Genomic DNA, 24348 nt, shown 5'->3' on the forward strand with positions numbered 1-24348 from the left:
TGGATCCGAAACACCTGAGCCATCGGTGAAAACTGCAGATTCCCAGGGCCCCACCCACCCCTCCCAGACCACTTGTATTGGAATCTCTGGGGTGGGGCCGGAGAATCTGCATCTTTTTTTTTATTTTTATTTTTTTTAAATTTTTTTTTTTCAACGTTTGTTTATTTTTGGGACAGAGAGAGACAGAGCATGAACGGGGGAGGGGCAGAGAGAGAGGGAGACACAGAATCGGAAACAGGCTCCAGGCTCTGAGCCATCAGCCCAGAGCCCGACGCGGGGCTCGAACTCACGGGCCGCGAGATCGTGACCTGGCTGAAGTCGGACGCTTAACCGACTGCGCCACCCAGGCGCCCCGAGAATCTGCATCTTTTACAAGCACCTTGATCAACTTAAAGGCTTATCTATAGAAGTCTTCTGGCCATAAATATACCTATGCCCAGAGACTAGCTATGAAATTTAAACTTTAGAATGTTCATTAGTAGTCTAGTGTGGCTTGTGATTCAGGCCAAAAAATATTTCCTGAACACAGACTGTTTGTCAGGTATCCTGCTGGGTGTTGGGAAAACAAAGATGAATAAGACATTGTCCAGTCTGCAAGGAGTTTGAGTTTGTAGGAGGAGGAACAATAAAAAATGAAACAGTACCTGGGGCACCATTGGTAACCCTCGTCAACAGAAACAGTGTTGTATTTTCTCATTTGTTGCCCTCCCTTAGACTTTTCTTCTTTTGCCCATTCTTAACTCCTATGTCTTCGGCTTTGTCAGACCTCCCTTTTTTATCCTAGACCTTGTAAATGTTTGATTCCTGACCCAACATGGTTTTAAAGTCAATATGAGATTTCAGAATGGAAAGGAACAGCTGATTTTTCAGCAGAGAAAAATGGGTATGACAACATTTTTTATTTTTTTTAATGTGTGAAGATCTTAATGAGTCCCGGCAATTGGAAGCCGCTAAGGGGTAGTTTCTAAGATACGCGTTCTTCTCTTGAAGAGAATTGCTTCAAGCTTGGAATTGTTTTGGTTGGGTTTCTTTATTTGGACAGGAGTTAGGGTTGTTGGGGTTTTTGCACAGTAATACTTCCCAGCCTCTCTGGACAGACAATGGGGAGAAAATGAGGGGGGGGGGGGGAAGCTCTGTGCCTTTACACCAAGAAGAGACAGCACCATGGGAAACCTCTTGCCCAATGCATCAGGGCATATGATCACCTCTAGTTTGTGGTCACCACTTTCCTTTCTGAAGCATAAAGGAAACAAAACAAATGCCATGGTATTCTGAAGGGGGTAGTGGAAACTATGATAAGCCTACTGTGTGGTGTTCCACAAGTGGGGAAAGTTTAAAGGAATGGGTTATTAATTGAAGAAGTCAGATGAAGGTGTATGGCCAGTAATGAAGGATGAAATTCAGCTCTCCTAGTCCATTCCTGTGTAACTGTCTCTGTTTTTAGACGTTCCTATTCAAAACCAAGGGTTTGAGTTTGAATTTCACGCATTTATTTTCCCAAACGGCTACAAATCAAATTTCCTATTTTTAAAGCGTTTATTTGCTTATTTCGATAGAGCATGCGCATGGGGGAGGAGCAGAGAGAGAAAGGGAGAAAGAGAATCCCAAGCAGGCTCCACACTGTCAGCACAGAGTCCAACACGGGGCTCAACCTCACGACCGTTAGTTCATGACCTAAGCCAAAATTGACAGTCAGATGCTCAACTGACTGAGCCACCCAGGTGCCCCAAATTTCCTTTTGAAAGGAAGCAATCTATTTTCTTCTGCTTACTGAATCAATTTCTCTCTTATTCCGTGCTTCTAAAGGGAATCTGCTCCCAATTTATTTCTCTATTTGCTATGAAAATGGATTATTTCTCCTATTACATAACCAAAGATTAAATTATTAATGGCTGGCAAGGTGAAATAGGAACTCTAAAATACTTTTTGTGAAAGTTTAAAACAATTTAAAAAAAATTTTTTTTAAATGTTCATCTATTTTTTTTTTTAATTTTTTTTTTCAACGTTTTTATTCATTTTTGGGACAGAGAGAGACAGAGCATGAACGGGGGAGGGGCAGAGAGAGAGGGAGACACAGAATCGGAAACAGGCTCCAGGCTCTGAGCCATCAGCCCAGAGCCTGACGCGGGGCTCGAACTCACGGACCGCGAGATCGTGACCTGGCTGAAGTCGGACGCTTAACCGACTGCGCCACCCAGGCGCCCCAATGTTCATCTATTTTTGAGAGAGATGGAGACAGAGCATGATCAGGGGAGGGGCAGAGAGAGAGACAGAGACACAGAATCCTAAGCAGGCTCCAGGCTCTGAGCTGTCAGCACAGCGCCCAATGTGGGGCTTGGACCCATGAGCCATGAGATCATGACCAAAGTCGGATGCTTAACCGACTGAGACACACAGGTGCCCCTTTTTTTTTTTTTAATTTTTTTTCAACGTTTATTTATTTTTTTTGGGACAGAGAGAGACAGAGCATGAACGGGGGAGGGGCAGAGAGAGAGGGAGACACAGAATCGGAAACAGGCTCCAGGCTCTGAGCCATCAGCCCAGAGCCTGACGCGGGGCTCGAACTCACGGACCGCGAGATCGTGACCTGGCTGAAGTCGGACGCTTAACCGACTGTGCCACCCAGGTGCCCAACGATACCCTTTTTGAAGGCATTTTAGCATTCCTGATTGAAGGCATGTCCTTTTCCATCACAGTGCCCATCTTAGGGCTTCATATTTTGGAAATACTCAAAGATGTGTATATAAGGATATATGTAGTAGCACTTTCTATAATGAATAAAGATTGCTAACAACTCACACAGCCGTCGTGAACATTGAAATAAACTGTGAGTCCATGCCGTGAAACACCATGCAGCTTGCAAAAAAATGAGTTAGATCTAAATGTACAGATAATAGAAAGGGAAAACAGCAACTAGTAAAAGTAAGTATCATTCCACTTTTTAAGATTTCTATGTGTAGACTGGAATATGCACAGGAAAGTTCTAGAAGAATATAGCCAAACTGTTAACAAGGGAAGGCAAACTTACATTAAAAAATTACTCATTGCTTATCCGAAGTTCAAATTTAACTGGACATCCTATCACACAACGTTGTTGCACCAGCCCACTTTGGTAGCTTCAAGCAGCTGTGGGTGCTCTTTTAAAGTGTGTATTACAGGGGCACCTGGGTGGCTCAGTTGGTTAAACGTCCAACTTCGGCTCAGGTCATGATCTTGTAGTTTGTGAGTTAGAGGCCCTGGTCAGACTCTGTGCTGACAGCTCAGAACCTGGAGCCTGCCTCGGATTCTGTGTCTGCTTCTCTCTCTGCCTCTCCCCTGCTCATGCTCTCTCTCTCTCTCTGTCTCAAAAATAAATAAAACATTAAAAAAAAAAAAGAGTCTTAAAAAAATAAAAAATAAAGTGTGCATTATAGATGATGACACCAAAACCTAAGCTCCACCAGAACTGTACCTTCACATTCACCTCTGAATGATTACTGGAGGGAGGATAAGAAGGGTCTTAAAACTGGTTGAGCACCTGTAACAAATTGCCGGGCCAGCTGAATCTGGTCGATGACCACAAACTCCTTCCATCCCAGCACACACCTCTTTTCGATGTGACTCTGCGACAGCCCCCACCCCTACCCCACCCCATGCAGTGGCTCCATTTCTTCTCCACAGCCCTCAATCCGAACTAAACTTGTGGCCAATAAAATATGGCCACAGTGACAGGGTTTAAATTCCTGAGTCTAGGCCCCAAGCAGCCCTGAAAGCTTCGGTCTTCACCCCCTGGGAACCTTACTTACCCTAGCCCACCATCCTGGGAAGAAAGACCACGTGGAGAGACGAGCCAATCCTCAGAATTACATGGCATTATCATCCGATGCTATTTTAAGCCACTAAATTTGGGGGTTATTCATTGTGAGGCAATGCGTAACTCAGTTTATTTTCTCATTCTTTTCCACACAGAATCTCTATGAGGATTCACTGAAGGTCAGAAATCTTCACTGTGAGTCTCACCGGTTTCTCAACTTCTAAGGTGTGAGGCCAATGAAAATTTGAACACAGGTCTATGGGGCTGTAAAGATCTACCGTTTTGTTTTGTTTTCTTTTCTTTTTTACATACACCTTGAACATAATGAGCGTTCATTAAAAATTTAGTTGGATAACGAACTGTATGAGTCAGAGATTGGTTTTTATTACTTGCATATATCAGAACCAAGAATATATTTATTTGACAGGAAATGTCTACCAGTACTAACATTTTAACCTTTAATCCTTTCCTCTTGATTAAGTTACTTGGAAGAAAAAAACAAAAAACCCCAAACCCACTATTCAACCTGTTATGTTTTCCCTGAAAGGGGAGCCACAGCTGCTCATCCATGGAACAAGTATTCTGGTAGCTTAAGGAATTTCACTATTGCATTTTAGGGGAGAAAACTGAAAGACAGAAAATGTGTGGCTTAAGTGGAAGAAACCAACTAACTAAACCCTCCACACCTGACTCATTTATACAGCGCTGCCTTTTTTTTTTTTTTCAACTTATTTCTAAGTGAATAGAACCTCACAGAAAGTTATAAAAAATCCTATGTATGTAATCCCTTGAACTAAAACGAGAGCATTTTAGGGGCGCCCGGGTGGCTCAGTCGGTTAAGTATCTGACTCTTGATTTTGGCTCAGGTCACAATCTCATGGACGTGGGATGGAGCTTTGGGTTGGGCATGGAGCCTGCTTAAGATTCTCTCTCCCCCTGCCCCTCCCCTGCTCGCGCCTGGGCACTCTCTCTCTCAAATAAATAAATAATGAGAGTCTTTTAAAAGCATTTTTTTAAATTTATTTTTTAATGTTTATTTTTGAAAGAGAGAGCACAAGCAGGGGTGGGGCAGAGAGAGGGAGACACAGAATCCAAAGCAGTCTCAAGGCTCCGAGCTGTCAGCACAGAGCCCAACATGGGGCTCGAACTCACAAACCATGAGATCATGACCTGAGCTGAAGTCAGCTGCTTAACCAACTGTGCCACCCAGGCGCCCCTAAAGGCATTTTGACTTAATATATTTTAAGTATTCCTTCTGAGATATTCTTTACATTATCAATGTGTGCCATGAATAAAGGAGTGAAGAAATGGCAACTTATTGGGCACTCACTGTGGGCTAAGTACTTTGTTATATACCTTATTTTTATTTAAGACATTATTAACCATCATTTTATACAATAACTGAGCCAAAAAAGGTCAAAACTCAGCCCAGAGTCACGGGCTGAGTAGAAAAACTGGAATTCCGGGGACAGTCTTCTGAGGCCCACGGTGTCTCCATCCTGCCAGAGGTCCTCTCCAGAACAATCTCAAATTCATTTACTACTGAGGTCTCATTTTGCTATTATTTATTTCGTTTTCATGTCCCTTCAGTGAAGTTATTTATAAACGCTGAGCAAAGACCCATTTTTCTTCCAGCCAGCTTTCAGGGCAGTAGTAGGTCTACACAGCCAAAGCAACTGCAGGCTTCCAGTGCCGACGAGGCCTCTACACCCTTCTCTACACAAATTGCGTATGATTTACTTAATGAGAAAGATGCCCGGGCATTTCTGTAATATCCTTGAAGGTATGATAACTCAAACTTTTCTGAGATAAGGTCATTATGTTTAGATATTAAATCTGGAATTGCTGTAATCCAAGCACAAAATTTATCTGGCCATTTTAAGTAAATAAATCCTGAGGGTTGGCTGTGTGGTTCTGAAGGTTGGCTGGTCTCTCTCTACATGGTCTTTCCTCCCAGGATGGTGGTTTGGGTAGTGTTACATGAGGGGGAGGGTCGAGGCTGCAAGGTCACTTGAGGCCTAGACTCAGGAACTTCACAGCTCTGGTGAAATGGAGACTGTGTTACTCGCCTAAGAGTAAAATGCTGTCATAGAAGGCTTTACAACCCTGGGACCCAGAAAGATCACATCTAGAACTCTTGCCCCAAAAAACACCTTATGTACGACGCTAATTCATATAACAAGATATTCGTATCAAAATTATATAGTACATTAGGAATTAGCTTAAAAGCTATTATTAGAGAAGTAATAAATTATTATATGGGCAATATGTACCTGTTGAAAAATACTAACAAAGAAGATTCCAAAGGAAAGCCGAGAAGGAAGTTAGAAGGGAGTATATACTGTATGAGTACAACTACGTAAAAAACTACATAGACAAAAAATTAGAAATGGCTCCCTTTTTGTTTTTTCCAAGTATTCTGTAATGCGATCTTATTATTTTTGTAATTTTTAAAATTAATTAAAAGTGAAAATCTCACATATCTTGGAATGACTTATGGGATTACCTGAAATTCCCATTTTTTACTCTTTCTCATCATTTATTGCCTCTGATGAATAAAATGTGAATCACTCATTTCCCAGACCCTTTGGGCCCAAAGTTCAGAACCAGTGCTATTATTTTTTTATATTCTATGATTTATCTATTACCCTCAATAGCCTGGTGCTTCTTAACCTCACAGGCTAGTATAATTTTGTTCAGGCTACAGCTATTTAACTGAACACAAAACCCTGATGCCAACTTCTTCTTTGCCAAGGAAACTACTGCATCAATACTGACGGAGATCAAGATCAATAATGAAAGAGCAACAACATAAGAATGAAAACATTTCTATGTGAATTTCAGCAGGAATCCACATATTATCGTGATGTATGAAGTTTCCCATTGGCCTTTCACAGTAAGGACACACAGGTATAGATTATACTTTGCAAGAACGTGAAGGTCTGAGATTTCTATACCTAAGCCTCTAATACCTAAGTCAAGCAAAGTGTATATTCTCCTTTCCCTGACTTTTCTTCCACATACTATTTTGCAAGTATAAGTGATCAATTCGATATGCTGTTTCTTGAACGTGCCCCAAAACTTTGGTCACTATAGACACTTTGAACTAACTCAAGGTAGTTCCTCCACAGAGCTCAGAATTCATCATATTTATTATTCTGTGAACCGTAAAATCCCTGTGGAGAAGGGGGAAGGAAAAAAATAGCTTTCATTTCATAAGTAAAGAAAGTCAGGACTCACAACAGAGAATTACCAGCTAAGGTGCTAAAATCTGGCCAGCCTATCCGTGGCTCCTCCCAGACAGGGCATCCCACAGCTCGGTAGGCGCTCTAGTCAACTGTCACTTGAAGATCCCTCTGTCACCAGTGTCCAATCTTTATTGCCCATCTGGAAAGAGGACTCTTGGAGAACAAATAATGCCCCCCAAAAAGTCCCCATTTCTCTACTGATCCTTCAATTTTTTAATTCTCTCTTATCCATCTTATTCAAACCTAATAGATGTGCCTCCTAATCATGATGTGTTCCAGGAGGACAGTGCCCACCAACTCTCCAGATGTTAACTTCTCTACTATTGTGGCACTCTTGCCAATTTCCTACCATCCCTTCTGTTATTAGTTGAAATTGTGGCCCACGTAAAAAGGTATGTTGGAATCCTAACCCCCAACACCTCAGAATGTGACCTTTTTTGGAGACAGGATTTTTTCAGAGGTAACAATTTAAAATGAGGCCATTAAGTTAGACTCTAATCGAATATGGTGAGGTGTCCTTATGAAGAGGGGAGATGTGGACATGTGCAGAGTCACACATAGATGGGAGAAGATAACCCTCTACCAGCCAAGGACAGGGGCCTGGAATAGATCCTTCCCTCACAGCTCTCAGAAGACCCAACCCTGCCGATGCCTCGATTTTCAACTTCTGACTTCCAGAACTACGAGACAATAAAATATCCATTGTTTAAACCATCCGTTTATGGCAGCCACACAAACCAATATGCTTTCCTACCATTAAGATTCATGACAGGGGCACCTGGGTGGCTCAGTCGGTTGAGTGACTGACTTCAGCTCAGGCCGTGATCTCATGGTTTGTGGGTTCGAGCCCGCATCAGGCTTTATGCTGACAGCTCAGAGTCTGGAGCCTGCTTCGGATTCTGTGTCTCCCTCTCTCTCTGCCCCTTCCCCACTCATGCTCTGTCTCAGAAATAAATAAACATTAAAAAAAAAATTTTTTTTAAAGATTCATGACAATTCTCCCTAAATCTGGCCTTTTAACGAGGGGCATCATTACTCCCTGTTGCCCTAACATAGACCCAGATAGTACGTCTAGCCCAGGCATAAATATGAATAGCACCCTTTTTTATTCTCAAAAGAGCCCATGTTTGTGCAATCATCCCACCTTCACCACTCACAATCCTTCCTATAACCCACTTCCCTTCAGCCATGATGTTCTTCGCAATCACTGTGGCCTCTGAATATTACAGACTTCCCTTCGTGCAACAACAAAGGATATTCATTTAATAGCCTTCATCAATTTTTGTTTTGTTTTGACTAGACTGTACACCTTGTAAAGATAGGAATTGCTTCTTCCCCGTTGCCTGACCTCGCATTTACATGGCCGAGCATGCAAGAAATGTTTATTCAACCCAATTAAATGGAAGTAAGAGCTTTATTATCTATACCTCTTTGGTAAGCATCATACTTGCTCCAAATTACCCTCTCTTACTTTAAAAGTTATCAAGAAACGGATGTAAACTGCTAAGTATATGCTATGGGGCTCAGGGATTCTCATTAAAAAAGTATGAAGAATAAGCAAGTTGAAACATTTTAGCTTTTAATGGCATTAGTATGCTTAGGCCAGCATGACTGTATCGACAGAGGAAAGCCGGACTTGTACAAGTATTAGTATCATATTTCCATAAAATATTTTGCGAAGTTGTCATAGCGTAACGGAAATCAAAAACCACAAAAGGAGAAGATGATTGCTGCAAATAATGCATCTCCTCATTGAAATGAGCAGAGATTAGAAGACACACACTTTCCTGTGGACTGTCAGCTAGATCTAAAGAGACAGGCACACTTATTTATAGACTTAAAAGTCCCAACTAGGACAGCATCGAGAAGACACAAGCCCGATTGCCGCTCCTTGAGGCTGTATGCAGAAATAGAAAAGGATCTGTAATCATGGTCATGGGACCCAGTCAGTATCAGGACCACCCAAGAAAACAAGAGTACTTCAGGAGGCTGTTACTCAGAGATGCCTGGACACTTGGCCTCTTTCTTCCCCGGTTAGAGTGAGCACTTAGCGATAGCAGGTTTCGTTCTGAAGAACTAAAAGAGCAGGATGTCGGTCAACATTGCCTGAACGGAAGTGCAAGGTTCCCAGTGTAACTTCTTCCAGAAGGGTGGTGTAAACCCGGGGATTATAGGGCTTGTGGCCCAGAAGGGACCGGGCTCCTTTCTTGACTCTGTCCACAGGTGTCAAGGGCAGTTTCGTATTTCAGTAGGAAAACCAAAGAGAGGGTGGCCCCTGTCATTTCTCTGGGTAGACACCTCTTCTCCAAAGTTCTGAATCATGGAGGCACTTGGGTGTGCTCGGAGCTCCTCCCCGATGCTGCTGGAGCTAGAAACGGCCTTGCCTCTTTCTTTTGTAATGGTTTCAATTACACCAAATGCAATCTGTAATTCAAGTGTCGACCCACTGAACTGTCAGTTCCATACGAGATGACACAGGAAGTGCAAGATGGAGAGCTGATGAGGAGAACGAGGGACACCTGGGTGGCTCAGTCGGTTAAGCCTCCGACTCTTGGTTTAGGCTTCGGTCATGATCTCACGGTTTGTGAGTTCGAGCTCCACATCGGGTTCTACACGGACAGTGCAGAGACTGCTTGGAATTCTCTCTCTCGCTCTCTCTCTGCCCCTCCCCGACTAGGGCTCACTCTCTCTCTCTCAAAATAAATGAATAAACATTTTAAAAAGGGGGGAGGGGCGTTCCCTTTAACGTCACCCACTGTACACAGTGGCAGAGTGTGGCTACAAAACAGAACCTGTTAAGAGAAGAATCCGTCTGATACAGCAGAGAATCCCTCTCCCTGACTCCCAGGGAGCACACAACCACCATGTGCAGCAATGACAGACACTGCTCCGAATAAGGACTGTTTCCATCCTGAGTGACACAGGCCAGGAGAGAGGCCAGGAACCCATCACCTCTGTACCTCGGTCTCCATGGGAAAATCGGTTCTGGGTTCCAGACTGCTTCTTTACAAACCAGCTCACACAGCGGATGACTTCTAGGAGGGAGACTGCCTGTGTTTGGACCCCCAGGTAAGAGCACAGCAGGAAGTGCTCGGGGAGCATTTGTGAAGAGGAAGCGGCAAGCCCGCTGGGGCGGGCGAGGTAAGGGGGGTGGTGAGTGTTCAAAGGGGCATGTGGCATACCTACACACTGGAAGGAAAGAGAAAGAGGACATCTCTGCAAAGGAACTGCCCTGTGAGGTTTTGGTTCTTCCAGTTTTTCCTCATTCCTCTTGTCTTTTGAAATTCATTTATCAAAGCTCAGTTCCACAGGAGTATGCGCACAGAAAACCGGAAAGGATCTGTAGATTGTCCCGGTGTGGATATGCCGGTTTTGATATTGTACAACAGACAGTCGTGTAAGCTGTTACCATTAGGGGAAGCTCGGCGAAGGGTGCACGAGGCCTCTCTGTGCTATTCTTGCTACTTCCCGTGAATCCATAATTATGTCAAAAGAAAGAGAAACGCTCAGCTCCAGAGGTTTCTGCAGCACAGCCTTGCCCAACAACCTAACTCACACACCTGCCGACTGCCTTGGCTTGCTGTCTCTTCACATAATTTCCAAACTGCATCTTGCCTGTTTTCTGTTTGTGCCACACCGCTTAGCATCCGCGTCTGTTTACGCTTGTATTACTTACGTTACTGTGTGCTTACACGCAATGAGACAAACACACACAGGTGGATGCAACACTATCCCGTTTGCTGTTTCTTACGTGTGTCTATCGTGAATCCCCAGCAAAACTGTAAGCTCTTTCACCTCCTTCCTTGGCACACCGTGGCACTGCCCACTGTTAACTGCAGGGCAGGTACTCGATAGATATTACGTAAGAGCGACTGAAAAGGCAAAAAACGTTAAAGAAAATAAAGAGAGAGTTAAAATACCTGACCAACTTTTTTGTTTTTTTTAAAGAATACAATTTGATGCCCAGAAAACATTTACCAGACCAAGATTAGAGTTTAGAGGCACATCTGTCTCCTTTAATCCTAGTTATCGCCATGACCAGGCGGTTATCAACCGAGAAGCACAAAGGTTAATCACACGTGTGTTGTTTGGACCCTTGCCATAGAATACCCCTGAATTCATTGAGGGAAATGCTGAAGGAGCACTTTGCTAACTCCAGAATCCACCCTTCCCTTGGGGTTATCTTGTCTGAATCAAACGGTGAGCAGGTTTGTTTGTTTAAGCCGAAACCTCGGGTTTAAAAAAGAAGAAAGAAGAAGAAGAAAGAAGAAAGAAGAAAGAAAGAAAGAAAGAAAGAAAGAAAGAAAGAGGGAGGGAGGGAGGGAGGGAGGGAGGGAGGAAGGAAGGAAGGAAGGAAGGAAGGAAGGAAGGAAGGAAGGAAGGAAGGAAGAAAGAAAGAAAAGAACAAGTAAATTTAAAGTTTTATGAAAAATGTGTGCCTTCAAAATCAGTATGAGCAGTATCTCCAAATTGGGGAAACTAGGAACACATCTACTGACTTTATTTAATAGAGTATATTCTGAGAAAAGGTACCTGCTTATTTAAACTATTTACAGGTTAGGGGCGCCTGGGTGGCGCAGTCGGTTAAGCGTCCGACTTCAGCCAGGTCACGATCTCGCGGTCTGTGAGTTCGAGCCCCGCGTCAGGCTCTGGGCTGATGGCTCGGAGCCTGGAGCCTGTTTCCGATTCTGTGTCTCCCTCTCTCTCTGCCCCTCCCCCGTTCATGCTCTGTCTCTCTCTGTCCCAAAAATAAATAAACGTTGAAAAAAAAAATTTAAAAAACTATTTACAGGTTAAAATATATTGGTTGCAGCCTAGAAAGAGGGACTGACGTTATCACTTTTATCTAATTTGGCCCTGTGGGATAGGGAACAGTCTATAATAATACAGTCAGTGAAATAAACAAAGATCAGAACATGTGCATGGCATTCTTCTTTTTTTTTTAGAGAGAGTGAGTGAGTGTGAGTGAGAGAAAGGCACAGAGAGAGAGAGAGAGAGAGAGAGAGAGAGAGAGAATTTCAAGCGGGCTCCATGCTCAGCACAGAGCCTGACGTGGGGCTTGATCCCACGATCCTGGGATCGCAATCTGTGCCAAAATCAAGAGTCGATGCTCAACTGACTGAGCCCCCCAGGCGCCCCACATTTCTTTATAATTTAACAACCAAGAATGCATTCCAACTGCTATAGTCTTGCCCATTTTTTTTTTGTTTTGTTTTTTATGTTACCTTTCATATACATGTTCTTCCTCCATTCCTTTCTTTCCTTACACTTTTTCTATTGAACAACACAGGCCGTTTGGCCTACAGAGATTTCCCCTGGTCTGGATGGTGCTGACTGCACACTCCCGGAATAGTTCAACATGCTCCTCCTATCGCTTTCCCTGCAAACTGACAGTTGAATCCAGAGGCCTGAGCAGACTCAGGCTCAGTCCCTTTGGCAAGATGCAGGCGGTGGTGTGTTCTTTCCACATACGTTTGATTTTTGTTCTTCATTGTCAGCAGCGCTTCATGCCTGGTGCCTAAATTCTTTAATTTGTTGGGGGTTGTAACATGGTTCATATTCCAAACCCTATCATTTCATTTCATCAGCTGGACTGTCCTCACTGTCTCTGTGCACACAGGGAAGTCAGACTGTAAGCGGCCCCATGGAGAGGCCTACATGGTGAAGAACGTGAGCATCCTGCCAAGAGTCACGTGAGTAATTTCTGATGTGGATCTTCTCTGCCCGGATGCAAGCAAACATATCTGCAGTGCACAGCCCAACTGCAATCTCATTCGTGACTCTGAACAACTAGATAAGCCGCTCTTGGACTCCTGACTCTCAGAAACTGTGATGTGACGGGTCTGGCTTCAAGCAAAACTTCGGGACAACTTGTTACACAGCACCAGATAACTCATTTGCAATCCACTGCAATTCTTATCATTATTGAAACTCAATTTGTCCCATCTCTGGTCAGTGAGGGCCTCTTCAAATTATCTCTTGAGTTATTTGAGACCATTCTAATAGTCTTTGATAGCTCCAAAATTAGAATCACCTATTTCTCTAAGAAGTCCTGGTTTATTTCACTGGGAACGGTCTTGAGGAAGACCACGGTCTGGGGTGCCACAGGAGCTTTTTGGTCATTATTTCTAGAACTTTTCAGTAGAGAAATAAAATATCTTATGAGTTCATATTGAAATTATAATTCAAATTCACGTGAAACATGTTTTATTCAATTTCTTTATATTAAATCTGTATTCTTTTGAACTACACGAAGAATCCTGGTTCTCAAGGACAGAGGCAATAAAATTAAATATCCATTAATTTTTCATTGCTTTATCCCACATAAACACAGCAGTCTTAGGAAAACAATTCTTTTTTTTTTTAATGTTTATTTATTTTTGAGATCGAGAGAGAGAGAGAGAGAGCTTGAGTGGGAGAGGGGCAGAGAGAGAAGGAAACACAGAATCCAAAGCAGGCTCCTGGCTCTGAGCTGTCAGCACAGAGCCCAATGCAGGGCTCAAACTCACAGACCATGAGATCATGACCTGAGCGACTTAACTGACTGAGCCACCCAGGCACCCCATCAGGAAAACAATTCTAATACTACAACCAATCATTATTATTTCTGAAAAGAAAATTTTACACATGCTACTGTAATTGTTCCCCTTTTAAATAGTTGTACTCTGTCTACATTCTCAGATCACGTAGCCATTACATACTATAATCTCTCTTTTTAATGCTCATTTATTGTTAGATCTACAGATAACCACACAGTACACTTAATGCCACCACCAGTACTCATGGTGATGTCTCACATCATTATGGTTAAGCTGCTCTTTAGTAGTACTCAGGTAAAGCTCATAAAGACAATATTCTCTAAGTCTTTGCATGTTGCTTCATACTTGAAGGCCAGTTTTGTTGGATAGAAAAACCCCAGCTCACAGGTGCTTTCACCGAGTATCTGAAAAAATGTTACTGCATTTTTTTCTGGCACAGATTATTGCTGTCAAAATGTCTGAAGATAGTATGATTTTCTTTCTCTTATACATCACGTGGGTTTTTTTTTTTTTTTTTCTAGATGACCAAAGGGTTTTTGGGTTTTTGTTTTTGTTTTCCTTTTAAGTTCAGCAATTTTACCAGAATAATACTGGGACATAGCTATTCTAGATCAGTGTTCTCAGATACTCAATGTGCCCTTTCAATACATACTTCAATTTTTTTTTTTTTTAGTTTCAGGAAATGTTTTAAAAATTACACTTTTTAATATTTGTTCTGTTCTCTTACTTAGGGTTTCTTCTTCAGGAACTCCTATGAACCATGTGGCAAGTCATCTCTGTCTATCCTCAATGTTTGCTTTTTTTAGCCCTCAGATTCTGTTTTCTCCCTTTTCCTTTTTCTATTTTTTCTCCTATTCTTCTATTTTTATTAAAACATTATTTGCTGTGTTTATATACTCTCTTATATCTTCTAGTTTAGTCATTACAAGTTTTTATTATTTTATTCTAATTCTTTTTTGAGTCCTGCCACCTCGTTTCTGAATTTTTCTATTTCTGATTTATATTGCTCTTTCATGCTTGTGTTATTTCCTCATTGTCTATTAGTCTGTTTTGAAATAGTTACAGTGTTTATGTTTTTTAAAATAGTTTATTTGTTTATTTTGAGAGAGACAAAGTACTTGTGGGGAAGGGGCAGAGAAAGAGAGAGAATCCCAAGCAGGCTCCATGCTGTCAGCACAAAGCCCACGCAAGGCTTGAACTTAAATGAAACCCTGAGATCATGACCTGAGCCAAAATCAAGACACTTAACTGACTGAGCCACCCACTTCTTATCTATTTTTTTACTCATATTTTCTGACATGCTTTCATTGTCTAGGGATGTTATTCTGACCCTTATTCTCTTTATTTCTTATTGCAATTTTGTGTGGCACTTGAACTCAATACTTTGCTGTTGCTCATTTTATGTAAGTTAATTTTCCTGAGATTTTAGAAGGAGGAGAAGTTGGGATAGTTTTTAAGTCTCCACAGAGCTCGCTCTCTTATGTGTCATGCGCAGAAATACAGTGAGTCCTTTCTGAGATTTCCTGGCTCTCCTCCCATCTTTTTTTTGTTTTGTTTTGTTTTTCAAACCCTTGTGTCGAGGGCTGACTTTCAATAGATCGCAGCGAGGCTCTCCTCCCATCTTCCACTTTTACCTGGATCTTCCTCTTTTATCTTTTATCTTTCCTCTTCCTCTGGTTTCTCTGTTTGCTCAATTTTGATTTCACTCCCAATAGTTTTCCCCCCATTTGGACCCATCTGGAAAGAAACTGTAGAGGGTCCATTCCAAGAGTTCACAGGGGTGGACTATGCCAGACCTTACCACAAGGCCACTCACCGTCTCTCACTAGTGTAGGCCAAGTCCCTCTTGGTTTTAGTTGCTGTTCTCAGATTAACCCACCATACTTTTCAGTGAATGCCTGTTGGCTCCTTTGGGTTTCACCTGTTCGTAGTCCACCTGCCACCCCATTGCCTCTGCTATCTCCCACACAGATACATAGATGATGATAATATACACAGTCTGTGGTTGTTGGCGATTCTCTCCACCTGGTTGTATTTGGGGTTTCCTAGTGCTAACTTGTATTCAATTTGGTATTTATTCTGCTTGATGTTCTCTGAGTTCCTGAATCTGTGGTTTGGTATTTGTCATGAATTTGAGGAAATTCCCGGTCATTACTGCTTCAAATATTTCTGTGTCCCACCCCCCTTCCCTCTTCTCCTTCTGGTATTGCCATTACATGTATGTCACATGTTTTGTACCTGTCCCAGAGAACTGGATATCTGTTTCTTTTTCATTCTTTTTCTCTCTTTGCACTTCCGAAGTTTCTAGTGACATTTCTTCAAAGAATAGCGGTTAACTCTGTTCGGCTTTGTTCTTATTGTGGCATTGGGAGTGGCAACTTCTAATCCCCTTACATGCTGGGATAGAGACTGAGGTCTACTGAGTTTTGTTGCAAATGCTGTTCAAGGGTTTTTAGTTTTGCCACATATTTTATATGTGGGGATTTGGGAGGATCTAAAAACTAAACAGCCACTACTCTATCTTCTCAAAATCAGAAATAATGTTTAGTAATACTAAAGTAAGAGGTATTCAGCAAAGTGATTCAACGCTACAACATAAGTCAATTTTCTTGGTTGAAAAAAATGACTTAATAAGCACCCAATTGTAAATTAACAACAACAACCATAACGACAAGAATTCCCTTAGAAATAAATGGAAAAATTTTTACAAACAGGTAATTCATAGGGAAAAAACCCAAACAGAAGCATCAAGCAAAAATTTGAAACTCCTTCATAAAGTTACACTAACTAAAACAGCAATGAAATATCAATTTTTAATTGTTAGACTAGCAAAAATTAGAAAGCTGGGTAACACTAAGTATTAGTAGGGTTGTAGTTTATAGAAACATAGTGCAATGCTTTATGGGACAGGGAGGGAACGTGTGCATAAAACCATTCTGCAGTGGAACCTGGTACTCCTGAGTCAAATTAAATAGATGTATACCCTGTGATCCAGCAATGGCATTCCTGGAGATTTATCCCAAATAAATTCCCATACTAGGTATAGGAGGGAACAATGCAAGCATGTTCATCGTAACTTGTAGTGAGAGGGGTTTGGAGGTGGTGTTAGTTTCCATCACTGGAGGTGTAAATCGGTGAAATGTGCTAAATTTACTTCATGAAGTAGTGTGTAGCAATCAGAAACAATATATCTATACCATAGCAATATGTAGAGATCTTAAACACCTTAATGCTTTGTAAAGAAGGTAAGATACAGGTTGAGATTCATAACACATCACCTCATATATAAATGTTTTCAATACATGCTAAAAAACGAAGAAAATACACATTTTTCAAAAACAGACACAAGAAGAGGACACACATTAACCACATTAGAACCACTGCTGTGGTTGTGAAGGGGAATGGCCATGGGCAATGAGAATAATTAGGAATATATGCATAAGTAAATAAACAAGTGAATACATAAAACCAAGAGCAGTATCTCACACAGATCAGTGAGCAAGTGCCCTAAACTGAGACGTCAATAAACTCATTTCTCCACATCTGAATTTCTACTAATAAAATTTTTAAATGAACTCAAGTATTTTTCGCTCAAAACTTACACTTTTTGAGAACCCCTCTAATTACAAAGTACTAATTATTTTCCTATCCTATTAGCATCTCTTCCAATTATTTTCTCTTCTCTTTACTCTGTGTTCTGACTTCCCTTTTTGGCAACATTTCCAACCTCATAATTTTTATTCATCTCACTCATTCAGGTATTCAAGTGTCAACTCAAATATTAAGTAAATGTATTATTCTGGGTACTAAGAGGATATGAAGGAAACCTCTCATGCTCTGTCTTTCCGGGAACGCACATTCATTTTTTTTTTAATTTTTTAATGTTTATTTTGAGAAAGAGAGAGACAGAGTGTGAAAGCGGAAGGAGCAGAGAGAGAGACACACACACACAGAATCTGAAGCAGGCTCCAGGCTCCGAGCTGTCAGCACAGAGCCCGATGTGGGGCTTGAACCCATGAACCATGAGATCATGACCTGAGCTGAAGTCGGATGTTTAACCGACTGAGCCACCCAGGTGCCCCGTCTGGGAACCCACATTCTAATGGACGCAAAGCACTAGCCCATGAAATGGCTTAAACCAGCCCAAGGCAGCACTGGTTTAGTGTCTGAAAAGTGAGAGATGGATGTGAATATGTGATGGAATCCAGAGATGAGACATCAATGAGGCTCAAGGTGGGGGGAAAAATCTGCCTGAAAGGTCATAGTTGTGTTGGATCTTATAGGATGAGTGGTATAGATTAGAGAGAAAGGAGAGGACATCCTGAGTGGGGAGCATATCTTTTTTACAAGGCATGGAGTTAAGACTGAATGAAGCCAAGTCAGCAAGCATCCAACTAGACACCGGGAACTGAGGTAAGAAAGTAAGGGTAATACAAGTGAATCAGCAGAGAACAAGTTGTAGAGGACTTGAAGGACTTTCTTGCCAAGAAATCTTGATCTTATCCCGTGGACATCAGGAAGCTTCTGGAGATATTTGAGTCAGGCATTGGATAGAGTTTTCCTTTTTTTTTAATTTTTTTTTCAACGTTTATTTATTTTTGGGACAGAGAGAGACAGAGCATGAACGGGGGAGGGGCAGAGAGAGAGGGAGACACAGAATTGGAAACAGGCTCCAGGCTCCGAGCCATCAGCCCAGAGCCTGACGCGGGGCTCGAACTCACGGACCGCGAGATCGTGACCTGGCTGAAGTCGGACGCTTAACCGACTGCGCCACCCAGGCGCCCCGAGTTTTCCTTTTTATTTACTATATCCAGCCTCCTACCAAATCCTGCTGAGGCTCACAGTGCTATTTCTGTCCAGTCCCGGGGAGGCAGACCTTGTGGTGGGTCTCCACGGCAGGTCCACTGAACTCCTACAAATGTGCTTTCTTTGCTGCCCCCACCCCCCTTTCACTTCTCCCACTTCTTCAGCTTCGTAACCTGACCTCATCCTATCAGATATTGGGTTATGTGTGTTCTCCTGGCATCCCATGGTTGCTTCTACCATATTAACTGATTCCTTAGTTCATTCAACAGACGCTTACCGATCCCATCCTGCCTGCCGGGCACTCTGCTAGAAGCTGAGTGATAAGCTAAAACAGAACTAAAACCTGCTCTCATGTAGCCTAGAGGCAGAGAGAAAAGTTATCATATCTCAGTATCCTATTTTTCACTGTAGAATTTATTACACTGTATGCCAGCTGCCTCTTAGACTACGAGTTCAGGGTATCTGGCACTTTGTAAATGCTCAATAAACGTTAACCCATTGAATGAATGGGTAGATGCTTGGAGAACCCTGCTCATACGGCAATAAGAATTATCAGTTCTGAATCGATAATGGCAATCTCACCCCTCCTCAGAACTGCTGATCACATACAAATGTAAACTCTAGATCACAGGTCAGCGGACTTCTCCTGCCAAGTGCTAGGTAGTAAATACATTAGGCTCTATAAGCCATATGGTATCTGTCACAACTGCTCAGCTCTGCTATCGGAGCACAAAAGCAGACGTAGACTCTACGTGAACAGTGAGTGTGGCTGCGTCCCAATAAGAACTTTATAAAGGCAGCTGTAGGCTGGATTTGGCCCATGGGCCCTAGTCTGCCAAACCATGATACAGAAATGTCACCTCTGTTGATTTTTCAAAACTGCCTTCATGCCTGTTCCATATATTAATTTAGTTGTTACATCCAACATCTCAGCTTACATTTTTTTTTTACAGTTTACTTATTTTTGAGAGAGAAAAAGAGAGTGCACAAGTGTGTTATGGACAGAGAGAGAGGGGAGAGAGAATCCCAAGCAGGCTCTGCACTGTCAGCACAAAGCCTGATGTGGGGCTCAAACTCACAAACCATGAGATCACAACCTGAGCCAAAACCAAGAGTCAGATGCTTCACCAACTGAGCCACCCAGGTGCCCCCTGAGTTTACCTTTAAACACCCATCAGACATTTGCAATTGTAGTGTTATGAAAGAATGTGCAATTTGAAGCCAAACAGACCTATTTTACTCTATGGTTGGCCTTTTGGTAAGTTTTATCTTTTTGAACCTCTGTTTCCTCACTATAAATATACTCTTTTAATCCTGACTATGAAGATCAAGTGAGAAATGTATATTGAGAACTGATTGTGATGCCTAACACACGGTAGCCAGTTCACAAATCCCACCCACCCCCCCCCACCCACCCTCTGTGCTCGGTCATGTTCTTTTTTCCTCCTGTAAATCCCATAATCAGATTAGCTATTGAGGATCTACTACATTCAAGGCACACTTTCAGGTACTTCTAAAACTCCTCTAAATCCTCCCTGATATCTCTCTTGATCACTGTTCCTCAAATTTGGCTATAACAGTTTACTTGGGAGCCTAAAAGTACTGATGCCTGGGCCCTGACTGTAGATATAACTATTATAAAGAGTGGCATGGGCATCAGAATCGTCCCTGGATAATTTCAATATGGAACCAATCTGAGAGTCATTGCTCTGCACTCAGATTCTGGCTTTAATCAATTCAGAGAGCTCCTCCCTCTATCTTTCCATCTGCCTCCCTTAAACAGTTAATAACTGCACATTTTTGCAGAGCTAGAGTTGACTGGTTCTTGCATCTGTTACTTATTCATATTTGTATATGTTCATTTAGGGAGAGCAGAAAAGAATGATATATAATCATCTTCCTTTGTCTTTGACCTTTGCTATTTAACTACCAGACAGCCAATCCCCTTTCCTATGGCAACAGCCTTGATTTTTATTTGGGGCTCCACTTCTCCCCCACCCTCAGTCCACCTGGTCTGCTTGAGGCTTTACCCTTAGCCCTGGAAACTCCTGAAGCTCATGAAAGCGGGACATGAACTCTCCTGGCTACGGTTAGTGTTGGTTGACTCTGACTGTCATGACTTAGTTTTCTAGGTAGGACTGCTGAAGCGAAGACATCTTTTCTGCTGGACTGGATCTGAAAGAATGTGTTCGAATAGATTTGGGTGGCTGTTTTACAATCTCAAAGATAAAGTCTGAGAACAGAACAAGACAGAGACAGAGATGTCATTTTGAGCAAGAGTGTCTAACTATTTCTAAGTGTCTAGCTAAGTCTAAGCCAGGTGCACTATTAAACTGCCATGGGAAGCCAATAAATTCCCTTTCTCTTCCACTCCTGCCAGTTTAGTCAGGTGGTGTATTATCGGCAACCAAAAGAATCCCGAACAGATTGTCTCCTCCCATCTCCCTCAGAACAAGATCTAATCATCTGTTTATCTGCAGAGATTATGTGCCAGGATCAAGCCTGGTCATTCATTCAACAAACACGCACTGGGTGCCTATTGTATACAATGCTTGGCTTACAAGGAAGGGTTACAGTAGCCCTCCATCATTAAGAACTGCACACGTTTCTGGAAAGAATATCCAGCAACAAAACTATCCCCCTACTATCAGTGAGGCCCTGTGCTAAGTATTGAGGACAGAAAAGATCATAAGACAGAGTCCGTACAGGGTTTATAATCAAATTGGAAAGATGGCACGTGCATAAGAAGATAAGCAGCACTCTGGGATGTGAGGTGCACAGACTCCTGAGCGCAGACATCAAACCCAAAGTAAGAAATGTAGGCAGAAAATCTTAAGTGAGCACAGGGACCACAACATTTTCATTTTCCTTTGAACCAAAATTAGCTAGGAAAAGGAAGAAAAGTATTGCAAAAAGTAGGAAAGAAGAGTATCAGAGGCTTTGAATGTTGTTCTAAATCACTTTTTATACTTAAAAATTAAGGTATTTTGTGAATCTTATTTGCTTGTAAATTAACCATGCCAGTTTTAAATGATTTACGGGCACCTGGGTGGCTCAGTCGGTTAAGCGGCCGACTTTGGCTCAGGTCACAATCTCGCGGTTTGTGACCTGGAGCCCCCATGTCAGGCTCCATGATGGGCTCTGTGCTGACAGCTCAGAGCCTGGAGCCTGCTTCAGATTCTGTGTCTCCCTCTCTCTCTGCCCCTCCCCTGCTCATGCTCTGTCTCTCTCTCTCTCAAAAATAAACATTAAATAATTTAAATATTATAGAAATCTCTTCATTCATTCATTCATTCAACACTATTTATTGCATGCCTATTATGTACCAGAAACAATTATATACACTAAGGTTTTAGGAGTAAATAAAACAATATCTCCACCACTTACCTTCTAATGACTACAGAGTAGAAAGAAAACTTTCGCATTCAGCTCCCCAAAAGTAGCCAGTGTAAACAGTTTGGTGAATATCACTACAGATTTGTAAATGTAGATACTGGTATTTATTTGCACACACAAAAAATGAAAATATCCTGTACTTACTTACTATTTTTTAGAAACTTGCTTTTTTTTTTTTTTTATTAACTTAGCAATATGAATTGGACTGGTTTCATGTTAATAAATACAGATTTTTTCATTCTTTTTCATGGGTTCTGTCCTATTCCAGTGATTTCACCACTATCCTATTCATGAACATTTGGCTGCTCTCAGGTTTTCACAATGATAAGCAATGCTATAAACATGTGTGTTATCCCAATAATTTTTGGAACACTCAGAAAAATGTTCATTAATGTTCTCAGAAACGGAACAGCTTGAATCATAGAGGCAAAGATGTGAATTAAATTATTTTTCAAGTACTAACCCTATTTTCTACTTCCTTTTTAATTCATCACTGATGTATTGTGTACATAAGATTTTATACAAGTGATTGGAAAATACCTTCTAAAACCCATTAATGTAAGTGCATACAGAATAAAAAAAGCGGGTGGGGAGAAATCATTAGCTCTTTCCACAAAATCTTCTATGTGCTCAGGACTGTTCTGAGCCTTGAAGAAATCTATTTTTACTGAACAGTCCCACGAACATTCCATCAACATGGAAAGACATTTCAGTAACAGTTCAATTAACCAAACAAGCTGTTTAATTAATAAAAATATTTTTTTCAAGAAGCAACTGAAGCAATTTTGTTTGGCATGCATGCTTAATTGTGTGTTTTAATTTCTTGGTTTTGGCCCGTGATCACTTAAAAACAATCATCAAGCAAATCTGAATGGTTAACTGTAATTGGAAGAGTACGCCTTTTGCATTTTATGGTGTATAAAATCTAGCAAAGAAGAAAATAAACACAAGAGCAACAAAGAGGTTCATTCACTTACCCTCTTCATAACCACAGCCAGGGTAAACTTCACTCAGCCTTCGGCCATCGAATTTTATCCTGAAGTTTCCATCTACCGCACAATCAGATAAACTCCAGCTCGTGGGAGCAACTAATGGAAACAGTGCCGTAAAAGGAACGGCTGCACAAATTTCCATGTGCTTAACCTGGAAGGGAGAAATTGCGGTGTGAATGGAGTAAAAAGTGTTGAGCTGTTTTTAAACCAGAGGGGGTGATTTCACTTTTAGCAGGAACTTGTGACTAAGATTGCCGGTCGGGAAATGATTAACACTCCTGTCGTCATCTGCTTCAGCTCCCCAGCTGCAGGAAATCGACTGAGGCAACCTTATCAATCCTGGGCTTTTGTGGCCTGAATACACCGTCCTCCTGCGCGGGCAGTCCGTGCGCTGACTTCAACGTTGGCGTGAAGTTATATAACATGAAAATGCATTTAGAACCGCTGCCAACTTTGTGAGTGGTTATTTTCATGGAAGTAGAGAAAGGGTTGATTTTTATTTTTCATTTCGGTGCCCCACCTCCAGAGATGGATTATTATTTAGATCCTTTTTCTTAAAATTCCAAAGTTTTATAGGAAGCATTAGGAGGGTCTCTGGGTTCCCTCTGCCTTATTTTCTTCCCCCAACCATGCTTGAGTCTAAAAACTTCAGTGCCCCTTTTGAACTGCCATTTCTCACTTTTCTGGAAACCGGGGGCTTGGAAAAACGAGAAAGAACTAATCAATATGTGTGCATACGTTGGAGGCACCAGAAAGTAATCAAAGGAGTACTCTTTTTTAGATGGTTGTTATAAAGACCAACTAGTATGTGATCAGTCCTTCATAAATTCTTCCAGAAGAAGCAGGGGAGAAAAAATCTCACCCAGATATGAGAAAGAAATGGCAGAGATTTATTTAGGTAAACTGTGCCTTATCTTGTGAACAGGAGCCTGATATATCTGCAAACACGTTTCTTTTAGTGGAATTGCGCTCCACCAACCGGGCAAAGTAGATGAGGCATTTCCTGTCAAGGGGCTGAGGAAAGCCCAAACTGGGTCTTAAATACAGTGCTGAAGAGAGAGCTTGAGAGCTAGCTGTCCGTTGTGTTTATTATGCTATAAACTTCATTTTCCTCATAGCCCTTAGATTGCTGACTTAGAAGCAGATTGATGACTCAGAGTTCTTATCACCCTTCCGGAGGTATTTTCTACGAATTGCCAAGCTCTTTTTAGGAACTCAGTTGCATCACCACGCCACCCCATCCCACCCCTGCCACCAAAGAAAGCAAGTGTGAACAGTTTCAATGCTGTAAAACCATTCCAAATAAATTCAAGGAGTTTCTCCCTCTGCATCCATGCATTGCTTTGTCTCTGAAATTTAGCAAGTGCTCTAAGTGAATTTCACATATTCTTTGCATGCCTAAAATGATGAGCATTTTAAAGTCCTTATTATTACACCTCATTTCCTTTTGTTGAGCTACAACAAATAGCTGAGAAGTTGGAGAAAAATGCCAAGCATACACACACACACACACACACACACACACACAGTCACACGCACAAGCTTTAAGTCACCTTCCTTGTTTGTCTTTGTTA

The 24348-nt window shown here is 41.8% G+C and overlaps 1 protein-coding gene across 1 annotated transcript in view; it reads right to left on the bottom strand.

The window, feature by feature from the left end:
- Window positions 1–22986, bottom strand: part of TRPM6 (transient receptor potential cation channel subfamily M member 6) — a 170721-nt gene extending 147735 nt beyond the window's left edge. The window contains exon 1 of the mRNA XM_030293715.1: window positions 22760–22986. Within this exon, the coding sequence (XP_030149575.1) occupies window positions 22760–22768 (9 nt within the window). The 5' untranslated portion in view covers window positions 22769–22986. The remainder of the gene's footprint in view (window positions 1–22759) is intronic.
- Window positions 22987–24348: the final 1362 nt, after the last annotated feature.

The sequence above is a fragment of the Lynx canadensis genome, chromosome D4, assembly GCF_007474595.2.
Source record: "Lynx canadensis isolate LIC74 chromosome D4, mLynCan4.pri.v2, whole genome shotgun sequence".
NCBI classification, from domain to species: Eukaryota; Metazoa; Chordata; class Mammalia; order Carnivora; family Felidae; genus Lynx; species Lynx canadensis.